Source organism: Corvus hawaiiensis, chromosome Z (assembly GCF_020740725.1).
Source record: "Corvus hawaiiensis isolate bCorHaw1 chromosome Z, bCorHaw1.pri.cur, whole genome shotgun sequence".
Lineage (NCBI taxonomy): Eukaryota > Metazoa > Chordata > Aves > Passeriformes > Corvidae > Corvus > Corvus hawaiiensis.
Window position 1 is genome coordinate 49,801,943 of NC_063255.1, and position 23,579 is coordinate 49,825,521.

Consider the following 23,579-nt stretch of genomic DNA (forward strand, 5'->3'; position numbering starts at 1 on the left):
GACCCACGTGATGGAGAAGATAGAGTCAGTCGGTCTCATTCCTCTAAGTGGAAGGCACTAAAACCATCTCGTTGACATTTGTAACCATCACTGATTTGGAAAGTTACTTTTAGAACATGAGGTTCTTCTGAATAAAAATGCTTCCTGTTTCATTTTGATGCCTGACACTAAGATCACTTCTTTGTTTCAGATTGCCTCTGCTGGTTGAATTGTGGCACAAGGATAAAACAGCCAAAGACTTACTTCTAGGGGTGGCAAGGCTTCAGCTTTCAAATGTTTTGGCTTCAGAAAAAACCCGCTTCTTGGGTGGGAATGGTGAACAATGCTGGCGCCAGACTTGTAATGAAACAGTCAGTGTCACAGCACCACAAGGGTAAAACTATTTAAAAAATACTTTACTCTGTAGCAAGTTTTGTAGAGTTGTTTGTTTAGTATTTCTCTGAAAAACGGCCAGCTCTTCCTGCTTAGCCTTTTGAATAGGTAAACAGGCTGTGGAGTACTGCAGTATGGAGGGGAGGGAGTAGGCATGCAAGAGATGCCACAATTCATATTATGCGATGTCCACACTACTACCACAGTCATTGTAATAAGCCTTTACATAATCATGATCCTGGGTAAATTAAACTTCACAGACAGATTAAGAAATAAATAATTGAAAAAAATGGTACTGAGGCACTTCCTTGACTAAGTTACTTATTTACAGAAAGTGCTAATATTCCAGGAAATAGTTACCATTGTTTGTCCGTAGTATGCTTTTAGATGCTACTACTTCAGTGAAAGTTAGGAGGACGGATATATCCAGAAAATTGAGACGTCTCCTGTTTCAGGATAGTAGCAGGGGTTTCAGCTTGTTTACATCAGAAGGAGCAGTATTAGCTAGCCTTCTGTCTGAAGACAAATGTTCATTTGCACAGGACAGTGATGGGGTTATATATATATATTTTTTTTTTTTTTTTTTAATTTGTAGTTACTTCTGTCCTGTGTCCTTGTTGAAGATGATTAGTGTTCGCAATCAGTGTCTAGACCCTCATGTTTTCTGTGTAATGATGAAATTTGTTTATGCCCTTAGAAATAAATGTAATTGCTATTAAGACTGAGGTCAGTTTTAAACCTCTAATGCAACAGATTAAAAAAGCATGTTATATTTAACTCACAGGAAATTTCATGTTAGTGACTGGTATCCCCCCTCCCCCCATCTTAATAGAAAATTGACCTCTGGCTTTGTTTAAACTTCTGTGTGAAAGCCAGCATGGCCTGATTCTGTGAAGAGTTACTTTAAGGTCTGACTATACATTCAGGTTCATACTTGTACTGTTGGTTAAATGAAACCTGCTTTTGCACAAAGCATAACCACTAGATGGCATTCTCTAAATGTTACCAGGTCTGTGTTTTGCTGTGCTGACCCCTTCTTATCCTCTCTCTTCTTCATGTAACCTTCTTTTTACACTGGTATGTTAAACAGACTTAATTACTCAGATTTCTGAGGTTTGTTAATATGAATCTTGTTTCCTTTTTTAGTCCGTGACTGATGGAAAGTTGTAAGAATTTATTGCAGCAATTTATTTTAACTTAAGTGAAGTACAAGCAATTTATTGGGTTTTTTCCCCCTTGCAAATAACTGCAGAAGGCTGCACCTTTGTAAAAAGCATCTTAGTGTTGACTATTTATATTTGCTGAAAGTGAATTTCTGTGAAAACTACAGCTATGGTAAATTCCTGCAGCATCTTGTTGCTTGATACGTTCTGTAGCTTCCAGGTGCCAAGTGGTTGTGTGATTGCCTTTGCCTTACTGAGTGGTTATCACTGAAACAAGAGGTTTGGTTTTGACCAAGGTCTACACTGCAGTGTACCTTCATGTGCGACTTTTGATAAAATTTCCAGTTACATGACTTAGTGTGTTCCTTCTCTTAATATCTTTGTATGCAAAAGACTGTCTTTGTTTGCTACATTTTGACTGTGACTAGAGATGAGGCAGTTGGAGACAAACTGTTCTTCTTAAGCAGAAGCCACAACTACTTTCAAATTAATTTATTAAAATATCTGTTATCTAGGCATCGTTAGATATTTTAACCTCTGAGTGGATTTAAGGTTGCCAGTTCCCTGTGCTGAAGCTTCCAGAAATGTGTTTTTTAGTAATCCAAGGATGTTTTACCACAAATGATAGGCTAAATTACTTATATTGTGGATAACTAGTAGGTTACTGTTAAAGTCTAAAAGAGCAAAACTAAAGAAATTTAACAAGTATCTTAAGATAAAGTCAGCAGCAATGCCTGTATGAACAGTTATATCGTTCAGATATAAGACTGTAGGTAGAATTTTGGGTTATTCCCTTGTTGCAGGGATGTGTTGATTATAGTAGTCTGTTAATTAAATAGGTTCCCAAAGACAAGTTATCTGTTTAAGTCAGAAAGCTTACTGTGGGTTCATAAACTACCCCCTAACTTAAAAATATACACTGGAGAACATGTGAGGCATAGGAAACTGTTTAGAGATTCTGAGCTTGCACAGAACTTGTAGGATTTCAGCTTTGCTGGTTTGTATGTTGTCTTACAATTCTCTTTCTGTATCTTTAGACAGTTTTCATTAAAATAACATTCTAATGTTATTTACAGGTCAGGTAGCAGAATAGCCGAGCTTTCGTATGCCATCACCTTGGAAGACTACGGGCTTGTGAAAGTGCAAGAAGTTATGGTGTCAGATTCTTCTCAAGTAAATTTTCTATAAATCTTTTCCTTTTCCTTTGAACATGTCTTTGAAAAGTTGAGGTTCCAATGAAAATCCACTCTCATTATATCAGGATATGGGTGCTGGTCAGCAACGGGATGTCCCTCCCACTCAGCCTTGCTGTGCCCCAGAAGACCATCCAGAACCTCGAGAAACTCTGGAATACAAAGCAGCACTGGAGTTAGAAATGTGGAAGGAAATGCAAGAGGACATTTTTGAAAATCAGGTTTTTACTCTTCATTACCTAAATTACATGATTGCCAGAGGTTTAGCAAAATTGGTATAGAGAAGAACATGAATTGTATTTTACTGTTTCGAGTAAGAACTAAATTTTACTCATACAGAGTATTAAAACTTCAGATGTAAACACTCCATCCACAAATTCCGTGCTCTTAAGGAAGAAGTTTAATTCTTAAGTGAGTGAAGAAGGTGCTAGGTTTGAGCTGCAGAATACCATCTTCAGTTTCCCATTACTCTTTATAAAGTGCAGTAGATACAAGATTCAAACTATTGATGTTAAATATTAATTCTGTATTCCTTTAGTTGCGTCTCAAAAACCATTGCTCTCTACTCTTGAAGTTATTCTGAGTGGTTATAGTCACATGATTTTTTTTTAAAAGATGGTGAAAATCTAGTACCTATTTATTTGGATATTTTTCTCAAACTGCTTACTTTGCATTTTATACTTCAGTGTAAGAAATCTCTCATTATCAGAATCATATCTTGAGTTACACAAGTCAGCATACAAAACTTTTGCTTCAAGACTTAGTACTCTAAGGATACACTTCCAACGATTTTGATCTGGTTTTCTGGTTTGGGGGGTTTGTTTGTTTGTTTGTTTGTTTTTCCCTCTAAAAGCTTAAAAAGAAGGAAATGGTCCATATGCAAGCACTTGCAGAGGAATGGAAGAAAAGAGATAGAGAGAGAGAGGCATTAGTGAAGAAAAAGGTAAGGAAATTCCTCCTTATACTTGCAGGAAGTCTTACTCTCAATTGTTACAAATTTGACAAGGTACTTGGTAACATGTAACAAAGTGTCTGTGATTAGCCTTTGCAACTACTGATATGCTTGCATCTAGTCTACAACAGTGCAAAAAAAATTAAGAGGAGCCTTTAATCATAGAATATTTGTTAGGAATTTCCTTAGGTTTGCTTGCTGTATATGGGAGCTTTTTAACTTTAATTGCGTTTTACATGCCTGGTCAAAAAGCCCTTCTACAGCCTGGCTATACATGGCCACCCATTAGTCTTTAATGAGTTAGAAGGATTCTCTGTTGCAGGTTCTTAATTAAGAGCTGGAGATTTGTTTTATATGGAAGTTTCTAAATTAAAAATTTCAATATTTTATACTTTTTTTCTCCTTTGTTTAGGTAGCAGAATATAATGTTATGGAAGAACAGCTTCAGAAAACCCTGAAAGATCTGGATAAGCGAGAGCGACAGCTTTTTAGTGCTGAATCGGAGGTAAAAACTGGTCATATTAAACAATGCCATTGCATTAGCTACTTCTATAAGGTTTGGGTTCTCACATAGTGACAATTGTGTGCTGTGTATAAGATATTAAATAGCCACATTCATATGGATATATAGGGAAACACTAGTAATTAAGCCAAGTTTTGTTACAACTACATTTTTACTGAAATAGAAATTCAGTGAACTTTTAAATGGATTGCTAGAACTGTAAACCTTCTATTCTTGACAGAATTAGTGTCAGTGAAGACATTTATGTAACATTAGCATATCTCAAGTTTAGTTACTGTCAGGTGAGTATTGTACACATGCACAAGAGTTCTTCACTTCAAAAAGTAATTGCTAGATTAACTGTTGAAATAGGAGAAGGTGACAAAGATCTGGGAGAAACTCCAGTTGTCCAGATTTTGTTATCCAACATTTTCAGAGTTCCTACTTCTCTTTATTTTTTTTTTAGTAGTGACAAGGTCAAAGAGGATGCAGGAGAAACCAGTAACTACCACTGTACTGAACACCCTCAACCTGAGGAAGTGGGGTATGACTTCAGGGGTGCTAGTCACATGAAAAGAGAAAGTAAACTGCCTATTCTTGTCCTTCAGAACATACTCAGAATGATATAGGTGGAATACTGTGGTGTTCAGCAGTCCAACAAACTTTCTCCTTCCTCCTTGTAACTCAGATTAGTTTTTCTATCATACTAATCCCTTCTGTGCTTGTAACAAAATTGAGAATTCCTAATACAGGGACTAGCTGGCTGAGTCTGTGTCCTGTTCAGTACCCCAGGCTATCTGTACCTCAAGATGCAGTTTGTGCTGTAAATAATGCTTTGACATTAACATCTGAAAAAAAACCTGGTGCTCAGGTTTGGCCAAGTGCATTTCAGTCTGAGTAGTAGTTATTTTGAATCTTGTGTATGTTTCTCTGAAAACTTTCTCAAAGTTTAGTGAGATTCTGACCTGAGAGTTAGAGATGATAAAAGTTAGTGGTTTCCAAAAGCATCTGGTCAAAATGATGTAGTGTTCAGTTAACAATTACACAGTTTGAGAAATAGGCTATTGGAGAAGTTTCTATTTAGCTAGCAGTTATCTGGGACAGTAGCATCTTTCTAGAAAGTTCAAACTTGTCAAGGATTGTCCTTCTCTTTAGCTTGGCGAGAAATTATCTCAGTATGCTCAGTATGAAAAAGTGCTGTCTTTGACCTAAAGAAGCCGTGACTTTCACAGTTTCTGTAGTGAATTGGTGTATTTAGCTTTTCACTTTGTAGCAGGAAGGTGGATGTGCAACCTGCCTTGAGCAATGTTGTAGAAGCGTGTAGAATGTACAGAAGAGCTCCAGAGAGCTCTGTTTTTACAATAGTCAAGCAAGGATATATTTATAGCCCAAATATAATAATTGGCAGATTGTTAGTTAAACTGAAATTCGTAAGAACATATGTAGCAAACATATGGACAATGGGAATTTTATTGTTTAATTTCTGAAATTAATAATTTTTCTGTCATGAATAGCAGTAGCAGTTGTAAGAGACTTTTAAAGTAAAGCTCTCACTCCTATGAATTAATATAAATATGTCTCTTTTTTTAAGCTTCAAAGAGTAAAGAAGGAGTTGCAAGCAGAGCATGAACGAAATCTGCAGGTGCTCCAGGATTCTGTGCGTCGAGCCAGGGAGGAATGTGCACACCAGCTTGAGCTAGAAAGGTCAAAAATGAAACAGCTGGAAGAAGACAAGGTTCGCTTACATCAGCAGGTAAATACACTTGTGTTTTCTGATAAAAGTGAGTGTTTCTCTAAGTATACTAAGTTAAGCAGCCTTTTGGCAGCAAGTGCATTCTGGCAAATTTGTAATAAACATTTTATTTAAATTGTTTGGTGAGCCCTGTGCTGAGATCCATCCATGTCAGCCTTGCTCAGTTGTAGGGCCAGTGGACAGTGCAGCGTTGGTAATTATTTTTTCAACACTGAAAATCAAGTTTCAATTAAAAGCATGTATAATATGAAGAACTTGAACAGCAGTGTACATTTCAGTAACTTAAAAAATTGTTAGCAATTATCATCTATGTAGCTTGACTGTGCAGATAGTTTTATTCTTCTATTGCAAAAGAATATTTCTATTCTTATTGTGGCAGAGGGGGAAACCCTCTTGTTATTTCAGTCTTCTATTCTGAGAGTAGTACTTTTAAAATAGAAAATTTAGACCACATTCAAAGCTAACTTTGGCACTGACAACAAGGCTAGTCTAGATATTTTTCCTGACTCTTAAACTGTAGAAGTTAGTTCTTTTTTTTTCTTAGCTGCTATAACATTAGATGCTTAATTTCTTACTAAGTAGATTAAATCTTACTAATGCCTAAGTGTTCTGAAAAGTACTTACTTTATGTAGATTAATTACTTGCTTTGGTGTTTTTCATGTCTGATACATGATAGTGATAATCCCATATTAGCCTTCACTGTTTGAGGAACTGTCAGCCAAAGCCATATTTTTGTACTTAGGAAGAGTTGTGCTAGATTTTTGTGCTCTTTTTAGTTCTGTATTAAACACTAATATTAATGTACTTCTTTTCTTGTTAGCATATGTTAACCACAGTACAGTAAACTTTAAAAATGTAGCTAATACAAAACGCTGCTAACCTCAAAGATACTCATCTTGACTATTCTACTTGAACAGTCACTGAACTGAGATGAGCAGATTGCAGAATGCAATCGTCTTCAAAGTGATAAGTGGATCACTTTTGCATTTTGTGTTGTTGGCAGCTACCTGTACAGATGAGACAGCCAGTTGTTCTTCAAGCTCAAGTGGCCCAATGCCACCAGCTACTATTCTTCTTCCATATTCATTCTTTCAGCTCCCACTGACCATTTTTAGCTTCAACAGACCTTTTCTAAATAAAACATCACAATCACTTTGTTTTTGCTATTCAGAACAGACATACAGTTAATCAGACCAATGATGATTTAGCTCAGCATTATGATGCAGCAATGGCTGGATTTAGAGGACAAGAAAATAAGAAATGGGACTATGAAAAAAAGCAGTTTTGGTATATTCAGCAATACCATCAAGGGTTATATGTATTCTTTGCCAGAGTCAGTTTCATATTTACTAGCAGTCAGTGAAAGTTTTCTTCATGATCTCATATGATTCCTTTTAAAAAGTATTTAGTATTCCAACACCCTATGGCAGTGAGTTCTAAAATTTAATTATGTCTTATGTACTTAAAAACTTACTTTTGTTCATTTTAAGCACATTACTTGGTAATTATGAAGAATCCTTTAGTGCCTGTGCAACACAGTGTTCCTGCTTTCATAGGTGGCTGTCATACTGTCTCTCTTCCAAACACAAGTCCCACTATGTTTTGTCTTGTTTTGTATGAAAGCCATTCTTTCCAGAGGATTCTGGCTGTCTTCCTCTGTGCTGTTTCTGTTATGCTTCAATATGTGGTGGTTGCTGCCACATATTCTGCATATGACAGGCTTTTTTCTTTTGCTTTGTTGGGGGTGGGGTTTTGTTTGCTTACTTTGGAGTTTCACTCTAGGACCCTGCTCTTTGTAATGTGCACAAGCGAAAAGTTTCTGATTTTACCAGATGGGGCTCTTTTTTTAAGACCTTTTTGGGTGTGGAGTTTTTTGTTTGTGTGGTATTTTTTGTGTTACTGTTTTTGCATTTTTAACACAGAATGTTCTGGAATAAGTGATCTTATTCCATATCTTTTAAAGGGATTTGTCAGTACACAATTTCCACATTTAGACATTTAGAGAACTCTACAATTCAACTTATTTGGATGTAAGCCCCACTATGTACAAGAGAAGATCCTTGAAGAATATCATCCTTACTTTCTGAATAAGGAAGTTGTGCTTTATTTGTTGGATTTTTATGGTTTTCTCATAGTCCACAGTTCTAAGATCTCGTGAGAAATTCAATTTTTGAAAGTGTTTCCAGAATCAGACAAGAAATTAAACATTGTTATAGAAGTTCTAGGGAGAATAACAAAAGAGATTAGTTATTGTCTTTGGCATCATGTCTGTATGTCAGCTTTAAAAAAAAAAAAAGGTGAAAATGGAAGGGTGTTAAACAGCAGTATCTTTTGTTCAAGTTGTCTATTGTAGTTCTGTGTGAAAAACAACAGCAGCGAACTATGTTTTTGTATGGGTCCCTAGGAAACATCTTTGCTTTCTTACATCCATTCTGTAACAATTATAAATGCAAAAAGCAGAATTTTGGGAGAAAAATAGTGGTGACCCGATTAGAAGATCCAAAGAATTAATATATTGATGTACTAGTACAAGTTGTAGGCTTTGAAACAGAAGTGAGTTCTCTAAAGCATTTTCACCCAGTATTCTAAACTGTTAGATACAATTCATGGAAATACTTGCATTATCTAGTTGAACATAAATATAAGATCATGTGGGATCATACTCTGTTATGGAATACATCAGTTCCATCAGGTATATTTAGGTATTTATAGTTGAAGAATATTTAACATAAGATGAAAACCTTACAAATAGTTCTTAGTATTTTTAATATATTATAAAAAATGCTGTTAAACATTTGACTTCCTTACTTTCTCTGTAGCAAGTAATTGTGTATTGGCATCATTTTTCAAATTACCCATTGTCTGTAAAAAGCAAAGCACTCTCTTTATAAAAATCTTCTTGAAACTGTGGAAGTACACTGTGAGGGCAGAGGTACACAGCATTAAGTCATTAGTCACTGAAGCCTTTCTGCTTCAGCCTTTCTTCTAAATCATTTGACTGTACAAAGTATTAGTCGTTTCCTTTTGCAGACATTCCTAAAAATGTTATGCTGTGAAACTGAGTAAGTAATAAAACTTCATATAGTAGATAACATTGGCTTTCTTTAAAAGATGTGTAAATCTTAGTAGTTATGCTTTCTGTATTTCTTCTGTAAGTTGTTTTAGAAATATGAACAAAAATGTGCGTAAATCTTGTTCTTATGTATATGAGGACAGACTTGTTTTTTCTTTCCAGTACTGAGCAAAGATCCTCTTTAAAACTCTTCCTATTAAAACATTGCTGTGTGCCATCATTAAGAAATCATTAATTATAAATGTGTAACGTTCAGTGTCTGTTTTATATCCGATAATTGACAGTATGATTGATGATCCAGGGACTAAGAAGCAACTTAAATTCTGTAATCTAATTATTTGTCCATGAATGGGGTTTTCTGTTAACTTGCATCTTGGTTTCTTTAACTTACATCTTTCTGTAGCTTTATGAAGCAGAAAATAAGCATAAGACTTTGGAGAAGGAGTTCCAGCAATACAAAGAACAGCAAAGTAGCAAACCAGAAATCCAGCTACAATCAGAAATAAATCTTCTTACCTTAGAAAAGGTATACTGGATTATTCTAGTATTTAAACACTGTCACAATGGTCCGTTCACTGATAAAGGGGATGTAGAATAACACTGTGTGATGAAGTGGTTAATTTGTCTGTTTTGGTTTACTTTTTCCAATTACTTCTTTAGAGTTTAAATATTCAGACACAAATAAGGTCAACAGTGGCCTTATTTCTATAGAGGAAGCAGTAATGTTGGAGGCTAAAACAGGAAAAACCTTAACCTATATATTTAAATCATGATTTATGATGGGGTCTCTGAACATTCTGTTTAGAAAACTAAGAAAGATGATTATTTTCTTGAGTATTAATTTAAACTGGTATTCCATTATGTGCATTTTCGTAATTAAGTATTTCTGCAGAGATTGTGTTGCTTACCAATAGAATGGAATCACTGTCATAACTTGACTTTCCAAACATTCCCTCAGTAGAGAATACTTTGTTTAATTAAAACCACTGATGCGGGCGTTTAATGCTCAGAATTGTTGTGAGGTTTGAGCAAAATTGTTGGCAAAATAAGCTGAAAAAACTTAGGCCATGCTTCTTGGCACAAGATATACTCGGTTATATGGCCAGTTTGTATGTTACTGTATGCTTCAGCAACTTCTAATAATGCAAGCAACTGATGCAAGATATTTTTGTCACTACAGACTTTTTAAGTGCTTACATATTAAATATTTTTAGATATCCTGTTAGATGAATTAAACAAGTCAGTGCTTTAAGATCGTCACAAATTTAATGAAAATAATTTTTGCAAGATTAAAAAAAATTACTTCCTCAGAGATGTTAGTTAAAAATACTTTATTTTTTTTATTGTGTTTTGTGTGCTTCATAAGTATTTTCATCTCTTTTAATGTAAAATTCTTTTTGCACAGATAATAAAATGAATTTTTTTAGCAGTAAAAACTTTTAAAAATTTATTTAGTTAGTAAGATCAAAGGTTCACATTAGATACATAGATTTTAAAGAATGGTTTGAGCAGATGGGTATTTCAGAGAAAAGAATGTAGGACATAACTTCCATCAGCAAACCAAAAACTCTATGTACCTTTTCAAGAGAGATTTATTCATCAGCATTTTTGTTAAATCAGTGTTTATAACTTTTTTTTGAATAAAGAAGGGATCAGGGGTTGGCTAATTTGAGAATCTTAAATTTAAAGGTTACATCAGCAGATTTAGTGCTAAAAAACTAATCTTTTTCTTTTTGTGTAGATGGCCATCCAATAAAAATAAGGTTATATTTTAAACAAGAAAATGTTCTTGTGCCATAATATTTATGTTATATTGTATAACAGCTTTAGATGATGTTGTATATTACGCTACATAAACACTTTTCTTAAACCAGACCCTTTGTATATATACATCTTTCAGTGATTGTTACTGCTGTTATTGCTTCAGCTGATATGATTTTAATTGCTCTTAGGTTGAACTTGAAAGAAAGTTAGAGTCAGCTACCAAGTCAAAGCTCCACTACAAACAACAATGGACAAGGGCTTTGAAAGAACTTGCAAGGATAAAACAGGTATGCAGGTTTTCTTTGGTCATATGAGCCAACCAAGTTAATGTCATGTTGGAAGCTACTAGGATTACTGTTAACTACTGCTTTCACGTTACTTGTTTTTGCAAAGTAAAGCTCTGAGCTATGCTTTTAACAAAAATAAGAACAGCAAAACTGGCTTGTATTTGACTTAGAACTCAGGAAAGGCCAAGGCTGAGCCCTGCAAAGAAGGCTGAAATAGTTAAAAGCAGATGTGATTTGAAAAATAAAAAGTTTAGTTTAATTCCAAATAATGCTGAATCAGCACTCCAGGAAAATGTTTTGCCACTATCCCAACCATCTTGGTCAGTTATAGTACTAATAACTGTTCTGTATTTTAATTGTATAATGAATGAAGGGTAAAGGTGAGAAACAAGTAGTCACTTTTAGAAATAAGGGTTAAGTTTTGATGAATGCTGTAAAGTAAAGAAAAATTAAACAGGAAGTGAAACTTTCCTCTGCTTTTGGAAATTCTGACCTCATACTAATGTGACATGCTATTTCACTGCTAAGTTTTAACAGAGCTCTTGTGTGTCTGTGGGCATCTATATAGATACAGTCATATACTTTTGACTTGAAATTACTGTGTTTAAACTTGCAGTACTAGCAGCTTAATCCTTGCTGAATCCATAGTACATGTTGTATTTTGTCGTCTGTGTTTCGTGAATTCCAGTAAACATTACCTAAACAATGTGCTTAGGAATGGCTAGCATTTCCATTGGCCCTGACAAACAAATAAGTAAATAATATATCCCAACTGATTCACGAACAAACCTTGACATGTACACAAAGCTTCAGAATTTAAGTTTAGTAAAAGGTTTTTATTACCTGTACTTCCAGCTTGTGGAACAGTGTTGGGTTTTCTTACAGATTATAGTACCTTCATTTCTGATAGATTCAGGTTTTGGAGAGTAAAAGGTTAAGCCCATGCTCTTCTAATTTATAACGTTTTTTTAATCTATATTTCTGCTTGAAGAGGGTCCACAATCATTATTAGTAAGCAAAAACTAACCTTCATTTGCAGTCTTCAAATTGTACCTTTTTTGCCAAGTGATAAAAGGAGTCATCTGCAATTTGTGAAACATTTATGTTTGAGAAGGTGATAAGAGGAAAAATATAAATCTTATCTCTCTGATTAATACTTCTTCAGCAATCATGAAATATCCAGCCTATCTTTTCTTGCCATGTTTTAAAATTCCTGTAGAATAAAAGCAGAGCTTGTCACTTGCCATGCTAACACTAATGTATATCACTATCCAGTTCTTATTATGAATTTCATCACCATAGACCTGATGATCTGGATTTATTAATATATGCAGATGGTTTCAACTGAACCTCTTGCTGAAAGTCTGAACCATGAAATAAGTTGGCATGTACAGTGAATTATGCTACCTACAACTTCTCCAACAGAACAAACCCTTTCAAAGTAGTTCTTGTGGGTTGTATACTCCTGTGCTTCATCTATTCGTAGTCTATTGATAAAAGTTTTAAGTGACTTTAGAGAGCCAAATAAAAGTTGAAGCAAATCTGATCAAAAACCATTTGCTGTGTTTTAAATATAAATTTGGAAACTGTAGCTTAAGGAATTCTCGATTTGCTTTAGTTCAGATGATTTGTGCAATTGTGCATAGACTGAACAATTTCTTGTTTGAATTGGATTAGTACCATGTTAATTTTGTGTTGCCTCTGGTGAATAGCCACAGGGCTGTAATCTGTGCCAGTAATTTGTCACACCAAAGCTCTCTAGAGAACTATACAAAACATTTGTGTAGTGAGGATTAGACGCTGAAAGCCGTATCTTAGATTGTTAATAAATGTTAATGACAAAACCCAGCTGGTAAGTCTTGGAAATGAGATCTAATGCTTTGTGCCCATTGCCAAAAAAACGTTTAAACAGAGATTTCCATTACTTAAAGGTGACCCGGTGCAGTCAATTTGTGAATTAAAGAAGCATAATCTACAGGCTAAGCATTTAGTAAAATGCTCTTCTGATTTGCAACCATAAAAGTCAATGTTTCCTTAATTAAAAAGTTTTCTTTTATTTTGGAACTAGTTCTTAGCACACAGCTGGGATAGTTTTATATTTTGCAGAATATCAGAGACACAGTGCGTAACTTAAAGTATGGGACTGCTAATAGAATATGATCTAAGCTTCTCCATGGGTAGGATTTTGAACACTGAACATAGCGCCAGTGTTACTGAAGTACATGAAGGCACACATAAATCATATTTACCTGTACTTTAGAAAATACAGAAGTTAGTTAAATTTAAACAGTTTGTAAAGCTAAGTGACAATAGACTTCACCCAGCTTACTTTTCTTTTCTCTGTTACTCAGTGAAAGTCTGTATTAATACTTCATTTCTTATACGCCTGTTCAGCTTTTAGGGAGAAAAACATTTCAACAAATAAGCTACATATCTGTGCACCCAGGTAAATGATGTCATTTCTGGAGATTTCAAGAACTCTTTCAGTGTTTGCTGACTGGGTGATCTCAATACTACACAAATGAGACTTACTTTTTTTTTTTTTATTTATATGAGCATTATTTCTCGGATGAATCCAGCTGTTTACACAAAACTGCATACATCCTTGTATGTATACACAGAACTTGGATATCAAATTCAGTACCTGTCTGGGTGTAAGAAACATTATATCAAAACAAAAATCAAAACTGGCAGAAATGTCATTTTCTGTAGTTGATAATCTCAGTTAGATTTAATCCAAATAGCCAAAATCTCAAAATATACATGCATTCAGTGTTCTGGGAGAAGTATTTTTTTAATGTGTTTGTGTCTTACAGACCTGTTAGAACCAGCACTGATGCATTTGTTTAAAAGAGCATAGACCATATTGGCTGGCTGACAATTCATTCTGTCTTGTCCAGGATCTTGCTTATCCACTCAGTAATTAATTTTAAGAATTTATAAGTAATTTAGCCAAGGATAGGATGTAAATCGTTGTTTAAAAAAAAAAAAAGCACACACACAAAAAACCCCCACGTTTGAAAGTCTAAGTCTTGGTTAAAAACTGTGTCTTGAAACCATCCAGGCCCTCCTACTGACTTGTCAGCTCTGGGTTATTTTCAGAAAACTTTACTTGAGTTCCTTAGCTTCAATCGTAAGTTTTTCCCACAGACTTGCATGGTATGTATGAGTGGGAGAGTGAATAGTGGCTGCTATTTAGCCATTGTTTAGTCTAGTGTATGTATGTTTACATCTCACTTTGGATTTATAGGCAGCTATGGCAAAATAAAGATTGTGCTTCCTTGACTGAAGAGCCTCTTAACTAAAGCACCTGGTGGCATACAGGGATTCTTTTATGATCTGATTATAATTGAAATTTTGATGGTTTTTTATTATCAGTTAATTTTTATTTAATGCTGATACTTCTGCAGGTTTCAAAACTTATGATTGAGATTGCCACCATACAAGCTTCTAAAACAGTATTCCATGTCTCAAACACTACATTAGAGATGAAAATTAATGAAGAAAAGTAGTAAAACATTGTAGTAAAATATATGATAACTACAATGCAGACTTGTTTGGTATGGATTTGTTTTGTGGAGGAGAATGACAAAATATGAAATTAGTGAAAGGAATATTGGTGAGACCTTTTATTGAAGGAGGTGGGTGGGGGGCCGAAGGAAAAGTAGCAAAAAGAATGATTAGCAGTGCTGAGGAAGTAGTGCAGGACCAACTAATACATATTATTGAGATAATTTTTGCATATGATATTCTTGATTAATCTGTGGCTGCCCTACTGTGGGATAGTGGCTGATGATTGTTAGGTTATGATGCAAGTGTAATATATTTCCAAGTGTTCTGAGTTTCTGGTGGGTTTTATCTTCTATTCACGAAGTTGCCTTTAGTCCAGCAGTCGATGATTCTGGAGTGTTCCATTAGCTGAAATTTAAAAATGCAAGATTCTAAGTGCTTAGGAACAAAAATTCTAGTACTTCTTACTGGGGTTTAAAACACCCTGTCTAGAATAAGCAGTTGGTAATAAATCTGCAATGCTCCTTATTTTAGGATACATTATAGGAGTAAAGTTTGGAAAGTTAGCCAGAAAGTCTTGACTGAGAATTTTCAGCATGCAGCATGTATGTTTAAACTTGTGTGCACTGAGGTACACTTAAAGAATACCAAGTATTCAATTATAATTTAGTTTTTCAGTATACACAGAATAAAATGAAGATGTTACAAGGGGATTTTAAAATGTTGGACTTAACTTTTGTGTAAAGTAAATGTGCAGAAGTGTTTTATTAATATTGGTATTTTACTTTGAAACATCTCACAATAAATTCTGCTACATTTCCAGTCCTTCTATACAGTAGAGTTCTTCTCCATTTAAAAAAGTGCTTGTTGCTCAGTGGATTGTTACATTGTCATGGAAAAAGTAGGTTTAATACCTGAATGTCTGATAAAGTGACACCAGTTTCATCACTGAGATGAATAAGAAATCCTTCCTTCTCTCTCACCATAACAAAATATAGTCTTTTTATGGCCCCTCAACATATCATAACAAAATTGTATATAAATTAATTCAAAATCAGCATGCCTCCCTTATCAAACTGTTGTAAATTCTTTGCCATCTTCTGGTATTGATGGATTATTAGGAAATGGGTTCCTCTTGCTCTGCTATGAATGGTATACATAGAACAAGTTTTCTGTTATACACCCTACAAATTGTTATGACAGACTTTTTAAAGGAGTCAAAGACTAATGTTGGGAAAGACATTTGAAAATCACAGAGTATGAAGTGTGTAATGTAAATTACACACAGGATCCATCATGAAAGAACCCCTTCTCACTTGTTTTAGTGTCTGTTTTCCGAGCTGGACTGTCATGAACTGAATGGTAGGGATAAGCTTGCTTCAGCAAATGTTGATTTTTATTTTTTAAATTTAATATTATTGTGCTTAAATGTCGCTATTTGGGGTCATAGCATGGCATGCCTCTAAAATTCTTGACTTTCAGTGACTTATATTAAATTAATCTGGACTTTTCCCTCAGCAACCCAAATAAGAAAGTGCCAAATATTTGCCATGTTTACATCACAATTGTATTAGTAATCAAATTAAATATCAAATCACCTTTATCTAAAAGGAATTCCTACCCAACATTAGCTTGGAGACAAAATGTACTGATAAAGGTGTTTCTCTCGCCTATTGAGAAAACAAGAATTTAGCACACGCTGTATTTAATCTTTCTTCCCTGCAAATCTAGGACTGTTATCCTAGGACTTTGCTATCCTAGCAAAGAGCATGGTCTCTAGTGACACTGGTTTTGGTTGGTTCTGTGTTTTTTTGGGGTTTTTTGGATAGAATTTTTCCCCAGAGAAAAATATCAAAAGGAATGGGAACTGAACAAATGATTCTGCAGAAAAGCCTTGCTTTTCCTTCATCTCCCCATGGCTTCTTCATCATTCTGTGTTGTCTTTTTCTTGGTTTAATTAAACATTTTTAAAGGTATTTATTTAAAAAAATTGTGGTTCTGAAATGAACTGATTCAGTGAGGGCATAAAGGACCAAGCTATCAAATAAGATCTGATCAGTATGAAAGTATTAGAAGTAGTGTGTCTTCTTTTTAGTCTGTTTGAGCTTCAGATATTGTTCTGTTAACCTGAAGTATATGTACTTCGTCTAACATATACCTCTCCTTTGAGCTTGTCTAAAATGCCTTTTTTGCTCTCAGATTGCCGTTGTGAGCATGTTGCTGGACAGCAGAAACGTGTGGATCATTGAACTTCCCTGCCTGAAATAGTAACACATCAGCTTGTCATGAAACCTGTGGTCCAACACACACTGTTTCTGGCCAGCATGCAGTTATGCCTTTCTTCTGCAGTGCAGTTGGAAGAAAGCTTTCAGAATTTTTCCTCATAGATCTGAGTAATATACTGCACAAACAGAAGGACCGAATTAAAAGGCTTCCACTCGGTGTAGTCACAGTTACGTGATGATTTGTGTTTATGTGGAAGTATTGCTGTCCTAGTAACAAGTGCGACTCTGTTTTGCATTAGTTTTGCAGTATTTAGCTTTTGGTCAATTTTTGCGCAATGTACCTTCAAAAATAATTCTCTCATAGAATTATTGAGATACACAAATTTGACAGACTTAGATTAATACCCCAGCTTCCCATGACAGTACCCCTATTTTAAAATGGGACAATGAGAGCCTGAATAAACTGAACTGCAGAACAAAGAGTTTTCTAAAGTTAATCCTTATCTCATGAGCTGCAAAAAAATTATTGGACTGAAACTAATCATACTACAAATCAGTGTAGGTTGAAAGGCTGATAAGAGATAATGGCAATTAAAAGTCCTCTCTCACGTAAGAGAGTTAAATTTTTGACATCACCTAAGAGGAAAATGTCAATCTCATCCTCCACTGTAACAAGATGGTTTTCCTACTGATGAGTCAGTTTGCTTGTAAATGCATTCTTATATAATTTATTGTGAGGCCTTCAAGACTCTTACCACTGTTAGATAATGTTAACAGGAAAGCCAGGATGTACTAGACAAATTAATTTCAAAACCAGAACTTGGATATGCAGGGTGTATTGTATCTACTTCAGTGATATCTGTGCTAAGTTTCTTTATACTTGTTGTCTAATCAGGAGAAGTAGCTAATCACCAGACTGAATTACTGGATTCTTTACTTGTAAAGACAGATACCTAGAAATTTCTAGATTTCTTCTGTGTGTACAGGGCAACAGCTCCACCCCTGAGACTAAATAGGACTTCTCAAAGGAGATTTAATGTACTCAAAATTTTATGTCTGTTTGAATTAAGGTGTTAGTTACAACTGGTTTAGCTTGTTTGTTTGTTTGTTTGTTTCCTGGAAACAGCAGTATTTTAATTTGCTTAACTTTGTAAAGGATTTAGCTTTAGGAAAATCCTACATAGGAAAATCCAATAGAAAATTGAATGGGGACACCAAGAGTAGTGATTGATAGTCTCAAAGAGAAGTAAATATTAGCTTGTCCTTATACTTGTAGATTCTATGTAATTGAGGTAATCAGATTGACTGTCAATCTATTTACTTGTTCTGTTAATTGAAATTGTGCTAGTTTTGTGGCAGCCTGCTTGAGATAAGATCATGCTCAGTGTTTTTTCTTACTACCTGCATTTAGCAAAATAAACAACTCAACATTATTGCAACTATCAAAATAGTTGCAATAGTTCCATTCTTCCTCATAGCTCATTTATTCTGTTCTTCCTTGTAGCCTGTTTTATACTTGAAATCTGGCTTTACTGGATACTGTTGCCTATCTACGTATTTGGGAACCAGCGAATACCATTGTGATGTTTGCTGGGACTTTAAGCAAGAAATCCCAACTAAAAGCACTCTCTGCCTCTTCTTTCAAATACTTCAACAGTACTGCTTTATATATAGCATTTCTTTTCCAGCATAAATGTCTATCTTAATTTAAAACTTTGTGTCCAAAAAGCTCCTCACATGCTTAAGTATATTGCTTAAGTGATGCATTTCCACTCTTCGAATAACTTGAATCATGTCTCTAGTTGGAATATACCTAGTTTTGCGTTTCAGCTGTGCTTTTCATTGGGTGGGAAAGACCCAGCTAGTGAACTGATGTGACATACCAGTCTGGGCCAGCAGTAGATGCACAAGATCTAGAAACCCTGCTTGGATATCTTTGAATATCCTCCAGCAGCCCTCAGTCAGTTAAGTACATCATGAGCCAGCTGCTGCATTCAGGCTATTGTGTTTAATGGACATAAGTGAATGTATTCTTTTTTTTATCTGTTTCCTTTTCATACTAACTCATTTTTCTCTCCATAATATCCCACTCTTTGCACATCTGCGTTTTTGTCACTGAATTACATTGTATCAGCAGCAAACTGTTCATTAGTGATTTCCCCATTTGTGAATATACAGAAGAATATATTCTTGTGGAATCCACTGTTACCTTCTTGCTCTTGTGGAAATGATCAATTGCTATCCTTTCTCTGGTGTTCTAAGCCCTGGGTAAGCTGAGAGTACTTTCCTCTGTCACTGCTTAGTTGTGTGTTCAGTTTTAGGAGGTTTCTTTGTGGTGTTTGGTTGGGATTTTTAAGACTAGTTGGAAGAGTGACTTTTCTATAAAAGCTGAATTCGTTCTTCCTAATGTACCCATACATCCTGTTAGGTTTGGGTTATGATTTCAAATAGCTTGGCCACTATGGAAGTAGGTCCTGCTGGTACTTTCTGGTTATTTCTAAGGCCTCTGTTTAAAGAAAGAATAAAATAAAAATTGGAGAAATAGTTACTCTGGTGGTGTCAACACCAATTTTGGTGATGGATTAAGACTAACCTCCGGTCAGTCTCACAACTTTTTGTTTGAATTTCCTTATAGCTCTTGAAAATTTTAAATATCAGCTGTCTATAGTAACTTGTTTTAATATGTACTGTATTTGTAGATTATTCTCAGACTGAAGCAGAATATGTTTTATTACAGTATTCTTCAAATCTTTCCCACATAAAAAGGGGTTTCTCTCACATGGGAACGTCCTTCTGCAATGAATTCTTGATGGGGAAGGAAGGACTATTGCCTTATCTTCACCAAGTGCTTTTTCTATGCTTCAGTCATCTATCAGCTGTAGACTCTTTGGCAGGATTCCTGCTTCTGGTTTTTTTATTAGTATGTATCTCTTTAGCAAGTTGCTCGTCAAGATTTATGACCCGTCTCACTGAAGTTCTAACATTTAATTCAGCTTACTGGTGTATTGAATTTAGTATAAAAACAAAGTTTTTGGAGTCTTTAGGGTTGATTTCTTGCTAAGTACTTCTTCTCTATTGTGTTGTCTGTTCACATTAACAGTTAGTCTTTTTTTATACCAATCCCTTCTGAAATTCAGATTTTCTTGCCAATTATTGATCATCAACAGGGAGTGTTTAAAATGCTGGCAGCTGGAATTCCGGAAACTACCTGATTAAAGTCTTTCAAATATTATGAGGTTAACTGTATAAAAAATATGCTTACACATATCAAACAAAAAAATTACCTTTTTTTACCCCCATATTAAATATAAAAATGATTGTATTAATAATCAAACACTCCAGATGAAGGCAATGTCAAAATTGCAAAGATAAACTTCCACTTCACAATATGCCTAGATCCAGGATGTTTGTGTAACCTCTTGTGTTATTTTTTAACTACCTCAGGTCTTCTGTCTTATTCTGGGTATAAGACTGACTGTACTGAGTTAGTGCACAAAGTCATATGGAAAATGACTGGGAGGAAAACAAATGGAGAGAAGACCATGTTTCTCACTAAGGCACTTTAATGTCACGAAGTGGTAGTGGACTCAAACTTTAGGTTTTTTAGTATCTTTATAGAGCTTAAAAAATTAGAGCCAAGCAAAATTTCAGAATGGATAGATTGATTTCATTAAATCTACAAAGTAAATTATCTAAAATCTTGCATAGTGCTATACAAATGTAAAAGGACACCTTGCCAGAACTTTGTTTTCAAGGTTTATATTTCAACCACAAGTTGTAATTTCAAAAAGCTGTTTTTGAAGCTTTGGTACTAGACACTGTGGGGCCGATAATGGAAGTTTCCTGCAGCTATTTAGCTTTTATTTTCTCAAAAAAAATTATTTCATACACTATATAGTAAAGGAATAAATCTCATTAGCTTGAGCAGTTCCAGAAGTATAAGTTTTATGCCTACCAACTTAAGCCAAAATTAGTAAGAGAATTTGTTAACATTTTTGCCGTTTTGTTAATGGGGAGATATCTGTGATTGGGCTGCAGCTGATCCAGCCTGGACAGGTTTGCTGTGATCGTGATAGTCACCGGTCTTACTGCATTATAGATATCACTAGCTAAGTCATTCTGTTAACTCCTACATTTCTAATGCTCCCGGAGATGTAATTGTTATGACTTCATTCCTAAAGTTCCGCTCTGTCACTATAATTAGCACTTTTACATGTAATCATGTAGTCAACTGAGTTATGTCTTCACCCTTTCCCACGCAGCGGGAACAAGAAAATGCAATGGCTCACCTTAAAAAGCAGCAGCAAGAGCTCGAGCACATGAGGTTGCGCTATTTGGCAGCAGAAGAAAAAGAGCTGGGGAAAACAGACAGACAAGAGCTGGAGGTTATCAGAAATGAACTTAACAGGTATAAAAGTATTTGTAAGATTCCTCCCCACCTGCTCCCTATCCTTCTTTTTTCTTGCTGTCAGCCTTAAAACAGGAGAAGATTCAATTAAATCAAGATTATAATTGGCTGTCAGTCCAGTGAAAGAGCACTGTTTCATGTCCCTTAGGTAAAGATTGCACATTTATAAAATGCAACAGTATGGCAATATAGCAAAATCCATGTTTAATGCCACCTGGGGTTTTTTTGTTAAGGTCATAGATGTACAGCACCAAGCTTTTTTTTTTTATTTTAAACCTTCAGTTCTAAGCATAGATGCTGTGTTAATAAAAGAACAAGGCATGTTCTGTTCTTATCTTGAATATATTAAAATTTAAAATTTTATCTAATGTTGTCCTCCAAAAGCTGTCTGCACTGGTTTTGTATGTTGAACCCTTTTAATTTGTTTGCTTTACCAAAGCAGAAGCCTTCATAGCGAGTATCATAGTTACATATGCACATACAAAAAGTTTTGTTAATATTTAAGTATTATATTAACATTTTTTTTTTAGTTGTAGTTTTTTTCCCCAGTGACAGAATAATTTTTTACCTTTTACAGATTTCTTTGTTTTGCTTAGTACTTCAGTAGGTGAACTAAAGACTCAACACAAAGATAATCAAAGTGGGGTTTAAGATGTCTCATTCTCTAATTCTTCCTATTTTATCAATATCAGGCTAAAACAACAAGAAGAAGAGAGAAAGAAATTGAAAGATGCTACAGATAATTCTGCTGGAAGAGTGGATAGTCTTCATTGTAGAAAACTAAATGAGAATACAGATGATTACCTCTCTCGTCTGATAGAAGAGAGGGATACTCTGTTGAGAACAGGGGTCTATAATCATGAAGACCATATTGTAAGTGAACTTGATCGTCAAATCAGAGAAGTTATTGCAAAAAGGAACATCACTATTTAAAAGCATGCAAGAAGTTTTTACAAAGAGCCAAAATCTGAATGGAGTGACTTTTATAAGCCTATAGTACTTTGCAAAATATGTAATGTCATGCTTTGTTTTGCACATTATAGTCAGCTCTCTTTGAAGTCAATGTAAATATTTGCAACATGTCAAGTTAAGCACAGTTGTAAGATTATAAACCAGTCATTGCCCCCATTAATGTTTTTATATTCATGTGTGTGTATATATAATGTGTTTGTGTAAATATATTTATCTTGTGTACTCTCTTCTGAAATGTTTCCTACCTCTTTTTGCATCACCCCGACTAGGTTTACTTGTAACATTTTTAATATTGATTCTAAGATGTTTTTTGGTCAATATTGTTATGATTTCATTCAATTTTTAAAAAAATCTCTTCAGCTATACTAGGGCAAAATGACATCAGCTGTTCTGCCTGTCAAAACTCTTAATTCTGAACTGAAGTACTGACCAAATGTTGCTTTTTTACTAAATGACAAGTAATAAATTTTTGCTTCTCTGACTGTAGCTAACATAACAAAGTTATGTAATAGATAAGAGACAAGGTTTTGAGTGTGACGGGGATAAAATCAAACCTTAGGAAACTGAAGCCAAACCAGTTATTGTTCACTTGTGTAGTTTCTTCTCCAGACACTGGAGGGTGCCTGAGACTTAAATATTGTAAAGACAATGTTGACTAAATTTTCATAACTGGTTGGTTTTCGAACTAGTATTCTATGACTTTCCAGGTGTATTATTTTATGAAATAAAATTTGATGTTAATTAAATATTAAGGACTTTGCATTTATTTTTTAACTGAACAAATAATTTTGTTTACGATTTCTAGTCATATGACAGTCTTTAGTGCTTTAATCCATAAAATAATGAACTTGTTAATCAAGGTTAATTTTGTTTTTTTAGTTTTTTTAATAATTAATTTTTAATTGAGTCTCTTCTGTGGCGTATAAAAGAATTACAATCATGTTGCTGTGTGTTTTAAACAAACTTGAGGTTTTTTTCTAGCAAATCAAAGTACTGAGTACAATGAAACAAAATGCTAGTTTTTTTAAAACCACTTACAGACCTCATAATTTAAGCTATTTGGGTCCATTTAGCCATTTGAAAGATCAGAGCTTACAAGGTGCAAAGCATGAATTTTGTGATTATTAAAAAACTTACGTAGAATTTTTTTTTGTTTTATAGTCATTACTCTTAGTGTTCATTGTCTGTATTACAGTGAGGAAATTAATGATAATCTAAGCTTGATGTTTCAGTTTAATCTTTGCCAACACAATTTTTCTCTGCTTCAGTCTGAAGTAGTCCAGAAGCAAAATATATGTTTGTAATAGATATGTATAGCAGATGTGAGTTCTGTATTACTGTCTTTCAAAGAAAATTTTTATGTTGGGTTCCATTTGCCTTTTTATTATCTCAAAGCCATTTTAG

General features: G+C 34.6%; 1 protein-coding gene across 4 annotated transcripts in view; it reads left to right on the forward strand.

Annotated features, from left to right (window-relative positions):
* CEP120 (centrosomal protein 120) overlaps nt 1-22,921 on the forward strand; it is a 37,835-nt gene extending 14,914 nt beyond the window's left edge. For 3 of the 4 annotated variants that reach the window (XM_048291796.1, XM_048291794.1, XM_048291797.1), the window contains exons 12-21: nt 191-373; nt 2,612-2,708; nt 2,797-2,949; nt 3,582-3,671; nt 4,093-4,185; nt 5,774-5,935; nt 9,413-9,535; nt 10,962-11,060; nt 21,058-21,203; nt 21,896-22,921. In XM_048291796.1, the coding sequence (XP_048147753.1) occupies nt 191-373; nt 2,612-2,708; nt 2,797-2,949; nt 3,582-3,671; nt 4,093-4,185; nt 5,774-5,935; nt 9,413-9,535; nt 10,962-11,060; nt 21,058-21,203; nt 21,896-22,136 (1,387 nt within the window). In that variant the 3' untranslated portion in view covers nt 22,137-22,921. Of the gene's footprint in view, nt 1-190; nt 374-2,611; nt 2,709-2,796; nt 2,950-3,581; nt 3,672-4,092; nt 4,186-5,773; nt 5,936-9,412; nt 9,536-10,961; nt 11,061-16,769; nt 18,273-21,057; nt 21,204-21,895 lie in introns of those variants that run through there. The other variant, XM_048291798.1, reaches the window with a different exon arrangement.
* Nucleotides 22,922-23,579: the final 658 nt, after the last annotated feature.